General features: G+C 26.8%; 2 protein-coding genes across 2 annotated transcripts in view, besides 6 other annotated features; one reads left to right on the top strand and one right to left on the bottom strand.

Annotated features, from left to right (window-relative positions):
* Positions 1-186: 186 nt before the first annotated feature.
* Positions 187-456: a sequence feature (AT_rich).
* A 566-nt stretch (positions 457-1,022) lies between these two features.
* Positions 1,023-1,054: a sequence feature (AT_rich).
* A 734-nt stretch (positions 1,055-1,788) lies between these two features.
* Positions 1,789-2,745, bottom strand: EDI_291730 (uncharacterized protein; the record flags this gene model as incomplete). The annotated part of the gene is made up of 1 exon (XM_001738527.1): positions 1,789-2,745. One exon carries the CDS (start codon positions 2,743-2,745, stop codon positions 1,789-1,791), a length of 957 nt encoding a protein of 318 aa, XP_001738579.1.
* Positions 2,746-2,775: 30 nt separating this feature from the next.
* Positions 2,776-2,861: a sequence feature (AT_rich).
* Positions 2,862-2,932: 71 nt separating this feature from the next.
* The window catches only part of EDI_291740 (villin, putative), a gene marked incomplete at both ends in the record, with an annotated part of 4,995 nt that continues 859 nt past the window's right edge, over positions 2,933-7,068 (top strand). The window contains one exon of the mRNA XM_001733376.1: positions 2,933-7,068. This exon is cut by the window's right edge and continues 859 nt beyond it. Coding sequence (XP_001733428.1) covers positions 2,933-7,068 — 4,136 coding nt within the window.
* Positions 4,965-5,143: a microsatellite.
* Positions 5,179-5,358: a microsatellite.
* Positions 5,379-5,538: a microsatellite.

Here is a 7,068-nt window from a genome sequence, read left to right on the forward strand (position 1 = left end):
ATTGTATTAATTATTTGGTATATAATTAATTGTTTGGTAGAAAAGTATTAGTCGTTTATAACAAACAGTTCAATTTGGCTCGAGTTTCTAACTTAATTAGTAATATAATACTGCTCTAAAATTAAAAGTGTACACAATAAAATGAATAATAACTTTCAATCTGATTGTATGTGAACAATGATGTAGTAATAAAAAAGAATAAAATATTCTTTTATTGAAACTTCTTAAATTGTATTTAAAAAACTAATAAAAATAAAGAATTTTTTATTGAAAAGAAAAAAGACAATATAAAACTAAATAAATATTTTTCTTTGGTTTAATTAAAAATGAACTTGAAAAAAAAATAAACAATCTAAGAAATAAAAAATTATAACAAATTTAAAAAATATTCAAAAGAAAAGAATAATTCTATAACAAATTACAAAAATAAAAATAGTTCATATAATAAAATTAAAACCAATTTGTAACGTTTAAAAGGTAACTTAGTTATATGGGCAATTTCCAATAATTGTGCAAATTTCCATAGCAGAAGTACCATTCATCATTAAATCAACAACATTCTCCATACCATAGTTCTTCATATAATTGCAAGCATCAGTCCATCCACCATCAGTATATTCACATAAACCTTCCATATATTCCATCATATAATCTTTTCCATTTGAAGTATAGAATCTTGAATCATCAATTATATGGAAACAATTGATGCATGAACCAGCAAGTGCAAGAGCACATAAAAGAGTAATAAGAAGTGCTTTCATTGATAAAAGAATGTTAGATATGTTAACGAGTTAAATCCGTAACCTTTAAATAATATTTCTAAACTATTTTTAGTGATTATCATACCCTCTTTCTTTCTTATTATGTGGAATAAGAACAATTTAGAATATAGAAAAAATAAAAGAGAGAGCATTTCAAGTGATTAAAGTGTTTTTTCGTGGTTTATAAACAACATTTTTAATAAATCTACAAATTCTTTTTTAATCTATCCATCTAGATTCTATTTTTATCATTTCTCCTAGTAAAAATAATTTTCTAATATAATAAAATTAAACAGAAGTTATCACATTTTACTTTTTCTAAAGACTCATTTTATTAAATGAAAACTAAAAGATACTATAAATATAATTAATCTTCAAATTGTTGAGGTTTGTAAAGTGTTTTTAGTTTTTTGAAGACATCATACAAAAAAAGGATAATTAAGTATTTAAAAAAAAAGACTTGAAAGTATCTAAAACGAAATTAATAGATAAAGAAAAATTCCTCCTTTTATAATACTTTTTTCAAATCTAAATTAATACTTCTTTTTGGTGATTTAAAATACATAAAAATAGTTAATTAGTTTGAAATAAAGTTAGTTTGAAATAAAGTCGTTATAACACCTTTTATAAAGATAACGAAGACAAAACGCTTGAGACATATTCGGGAAATATTTCAAACTATTCAAAAAATGTAACCTTTCCTTAAATGGAATGAAACAAAAAATAAATTTAAGGAAAAATCCAATAAAAATTAGAGTTATTTATTTGTTAAAGTGACTAAGAAAAGATTATTTAGTTTTATATTTAAAGTGAAATAACACTACAGAATAATATATTATCAAAGAGATTTTAAAGAGAAACGATAATAGGATAATCTTATTACAAATAAAGAGAAAGAGCTATGAAGGAAATAATAAGAAGATTATGTTATTAAATAAACTAAATAGAACGCATATAAAATAATAAAAGAGTATATTATTTCAATATCAAAAATATAGGTATTTAAAAAAAAAGAAAAGATGTATTATTATTGATCGTTTAAAGGTTCCTCTACTCCTAAATCTGAATTTCTTAATTTGATATGAGCCGCATTTTCTATATCTGCTAATGTTTCATCAATCCAATGTTCTTTTGGTTTATACTTATCTTTTAGGAATAATAATTTATCAAGCCATTCTTGTTTTTCTTGAGCTGTTCCACGACCATAATACGAACCCACTTTTTGTCCCCAAGCAGCACAAAGGTATTCAGTATTTCCAATTAATCCAGCTACTTCTATAGCTAATTCAAATGCGTCACGTGCAATTTTTTGTTCTTTTGAATCCATTTCATAAACAAAAGGATTAGATAACATCACTCCACAATATACATAAACTCTAAATGCTAATGAATGATTTTTTTTAATATAACCCTCATAATCAAATCCTTTTTCATTTCTTAACATTTGTAATTCACACATACATTTATAATTTGCTTCCATAGTTTTATCCGCAATCATTTTTTCTTCATTTTTTTTAGGAACAATACTATTAAGCATTGTAATAAATTCTCCATATAATTTAATCAAACGTAATGACCTATTATGATCTTTAAGAATTAAATTAGCTCGTTCTACAGTATCAATCTCCATAATAATATCTCCGATCAATGAGTAATAATCAGCACGTGTTTGGTATAATCTTAATATGAGATCTTGATCACCAAGATATTCTGCTTGTTTTATCGCACGTACAATTCGTTCATATACACTATCTGCTTTATCAGAATCTTCTTCAAGTACCATTTTTTCATATGTTGCTCTTATAGACAATTCTTCTCCTAACAAAATTCCATGTTGATGTTTTAGTTGTAATCCAATAGTTTTTGCTTCAATTGCAATATTCAATAATTCATCGCACATCTCTATTGTTGGTTCTTTAATAAGTTTTTCTCTTAAAATAATTCCTTTTGCAATAACACTTTTAAGTGTTTCACGATCTCCCATGTTATTGACGATGATGAATAGAACTAAAAGATTTTTTTCTTTTTAGATTTTAAAACTTAAATTATTTTATTGTTATATAAAGCGAATTATAAAAAAAGTTTTAATTTTTTAAAAAAGTTAACAGAAAATAAAAGACAGAAGGAATCTTGTAAAGAACCGTTTTTGTGAACTTGAAAAATCACAACTTATGGGACAAGAGAACTCAAAACAGATAGTGAAGAAAACATCACTTGATCTCTCAAATCAATTTATTTCTCAACTACCTCAAACTGTTGGGAATTATTCAGAATTAGTATCGATTGATTTACACCAAAACCAGATTACATCTATTGAGGCTTTAAGTCAACTAAAAACTTTGACATTTCTTGATGTTAGTAATAATGATTTAGATATGATTCATGATATGGTATTTGTAAATAATTCCTCATTACTATGTGTTTTAGCTGAAAAAAATAAAATTACTAAAATTACTCCATTAATTGGAGCCCTTCCTTTATTTAAATTAAACTTTGGAAATAATTTAATTTCAATAGTTCCTGATACTATTGGTGATTGTACTTGTCTAACTTATCTATGTTTTGCACATAACCAAATTATTGAAATACCGCCAACAATTAGTAGATTAACATCATTAAAACAGTTAATCATTTGTGGTAATAAAATTAAAAGTATACCATCACTTGAACGTTGTCCCATCACACATTTAGATTTAGCAGATAATGAATTAGACGAATTTCCATCTTCTATTTGTAAATGTCCATTGTTAAAGTTATATATGGATAATAATAATATTTCTTCTATTACAAATGATATTTCTTTATTAGTTTCATTAAAAGAACTCACTCTTGGAAGTAATGTTTTACATCATCTTCCAAAAGGATTAATTCAATGTGCTTCTTTACAGTCATTAGATTTAGAAAATAATCAATTAGATGCTTTTTATTCTACTCATCCATCAATCTCAGAAATATTCGAATATTTAGCTGGAAGTGATCCAATTCCTTCTCGTTCACGGAAAAGGGTATTACCTAAATCAAAAATGGAACGAAGAAAAGAGTCAATAGAACTACAAAAATCTCTTCAAATTGAAACAAAAACTAGAGTTTATGAACCAGCACCACCAAGAAGATTATTAATTAGAATATTTGGAGAGGGAGATGCTGCATGGGTTGTATTAGTTAAATGTGAAAAGAAAGATGGAACACCAGATAAAGTTAATATTTATCATAATGATTGTTATATTTTTGATACAGGAAAACAATTAATTGTTTTTTATGGTAAAGATGCAAGTAAAGCAAAAAGAAATAAAACAAATTTATTTATTGAGAACCTAAAAACAGAAAAAGGAATTAAACAAATAGAAATTATTGATGGATCAAAAAATAAACGTGTCAAAACAGAAGAATTACTTAAACCATTTAATGCTTATTTTGAAATTGGAATTATTAAAGAAAAATATAAAGCAAAAGAAACTATGGAAAGAATTAGTGAATTTTTAAAGGTATTTGTTATTGCTTTACAACGACATGGTCCTCAAATTCTTCTTGTTCCTGGAAGACCTTCTATTAATCAATTAAACACTAACACGACTGTTGTCATAGATACAGGTGTACTTGTCTTTGTTTGGTGTGGAAAAGAAACATCTCCAACAGAACGAACTGTTGCGGTACTCAAAGCTGAAGAATTACTTGATATGAGTTTTAGAAGAAGAGATAAAATGGAATTTGTTATTGAAGGTGCAGAGACTCAATTATTTAAAGAATATTTTGTTGAAAATGCTGATGGAGAAAATGAACGTAAAATTCTTGGAACAGATAAAGTTGATAATTTAAATGAAAACCATGAACGAATGATGTATGAGGATATGTTAAAATCTATGCTTGAAGATATTACTCTTAATCCTTTAGATTTTACTTATAACACTTTTGGAACAGATGATGAAGAATATGATTATACAGATGATGACGATGATATCTTTGCTAATGAAATATCATCATCAGATAGTTCTTATGTATCTGAAGATTATAGTCGTATTCCAGAACAAGACATTGATGTAGAAGAAATAAGAGTTGTAACTCCTTCTATCTTTGATTCTAAGAAAGAACTTGGTATTGAGAAAGAACACATTAAAAATCAAAAAGAAGATGTTAAGAAGGAAAAAGGTAATTTAGTTGAAGAGAAACTAGTTGAAATGAAGATAGAACAATCAACAACTATCAAAGAATCAAATAAGAAAGAATTAGAAAAACAAAAAGCAAAGGAAGAAGAAGAAAAAAGGAAACAAGAACAACTCGAAGCAGAGGCAAAAAGAAAAAAAGAAGAAGAGGATAACAAGAAAAAAGCTGAAGAGGAGAAGGAAAGAATCAAAGAAGAAACAAGAAGAAAAAGAGAACAAGAACGTCAAAGAATTGAACTAGAAAGGGCTAGATTAGAAGAAGAAAGAAAAAAGAGAGAACAAGAACGAATCAAGAGAGAACAAGAACGTAAAAAAATAGAAGAAGAGCGCAAGAGAAAAGAAGAGGAACTCGAAAGAATAAGAAAAGAAGAAGAAAATAAAAGGAAAGAAATTGAAGAAAAAGAAAGACAAATCAAAGAAGAACAGAAAAAGAAAGAGTTAGAGGAACAACAACGAAAAGAAGAAGAAGAAAAGAGACGATTAAAAGAAGAAGAACAACGAAAAGAAGAAGAAGAAAGAGAAAGAAAATTAGAAGAAGAAATTAAAAGAATCGAAGAAGAAGAAAGAAAGTTACAAGAAGAAGAAGAGGAAGAAAATAAAAGGAAAGAAGAAGAGGAGTTAAAAGTTAAACAAGAAGAAGAGAATAAAAGAAAGGCAATTGAAAATAAACAACTTAAAGAAAAAAAAGAATGGAAAGATTTAGTTGAAAATGAACAAATTAAGACAATGGATATTAAAAAACGACCAAGTAAAAAACATAGGACTAAAGGAACTAAAACAGTTGCTCAAGCAGAAAGAGATGCAGTTGGAAATACTAAACAAACAACTGAAAAAGCTACTGCTCGTGTATTAGCAGAAGATTTATTGTTTCAAAGAAAGAAATTAGCAGCTGCACCAACAGGAAATGCAAGAGATATTAAAAGATTAATTCATATTAAAGGAAAAAAGAATCCATTTGCACGATTAGTAGAATGTTCATGGGAAAGTTTGAACTCAGGAGATGCATTTATATTTGATCCAGGAAAAGGGGCTAAATGTATTTATGTATGGCTTGGAAAAAGTAGTAATAAAATGGAAAAAGGAAAGGCTATAGAATTATCAAAAATGATTGGTAAAGAACGAGGAGGTGTTAAAACTGAAACTATTGATGAAGACAATGAACCTAAAGAATTTTGGAAAGCATTAGGAGAGAAAGAAGGTAAAATTAAAAGTGCAGAAGATGGAGGAGATGATTTAGTAATGGAATTAGCTCAAATGAAATATGTTACATTATATAAATATTGGTGGGATGGATTAAAAGAAAAAGTAGATATTGAGAGATGGAGTTATGAAGGAAAAGAAATTAGTAAAAGTTCATTAGAAGTGAATAGTTGTTATATATTAGATTGTTATAGTGAAATGTATATGTGGGTTGGTACTAGAGTAATTAAAGATAGAAGACAACAATATATTCAAGATTGCCAAAAAAGATATTTAGAAAGAAGAAAAGAAGTTTGGATTGCACCACTTTATTTTGAATTTCCAGGGTATGAACAAGCTATGTTTAAAGAACGATTTTGTGATTTTTATGATAATGGCAGTAATATAAAGAAAAATCCAATGATTCCATTTGATGATCAGAAAAAAATTGTACGAGGAAGTGCTGTTGATTATTCAATGATGTTAACTAAAGAAATTCCAATTAGGAAAGAAGTATTTATTGATAATGCAGATGGTAAAAAGAAAGTATGGAGAATTGATGATTTTGAACGAGTTGATGCACCAATAGTTGGAGAGTTTTTTGAAAGTGAAAGTTATATCATTCAATACACTTATATTAAATGGAATAATGAATATCATATTTTATACTTTTGGCAAGGAAGGAAATGTCCAATACTAGATAAAGGAACAAGTGCACGATTAACTGTTGATTTACATAGAAAATTAAAAGATGAAGCAAAAGAATATCGTATTGCACAAAATACAGAAACAAATCACTTTTTAGCTATATTTGAATTTATGGTAATTCGTCTTGGAAAAGATCCATTTGCAAAAGAAGAAACTAAAGGAAAAAGAACTTGGGATTATGATATTCTCAAAAATACTAAACGGGAACAACGATTAGTATTTGATATCAGAAAATGTGGTGTTAATTTAGAACATGTTAA

Source organism: Entamoeba dispar, genomic scaffold, assembly GCF_000209125.1.
Source record: "Entamoeba dispar SAW760 scf_1105229461433 genomic scaffold, whole genome shotgun sequence".
Lineage (NCBI taxonomy): Eukaryota > Evosea > Mastigamoebida > Endamoebidae > Entamoeba > Entamoeba dispar.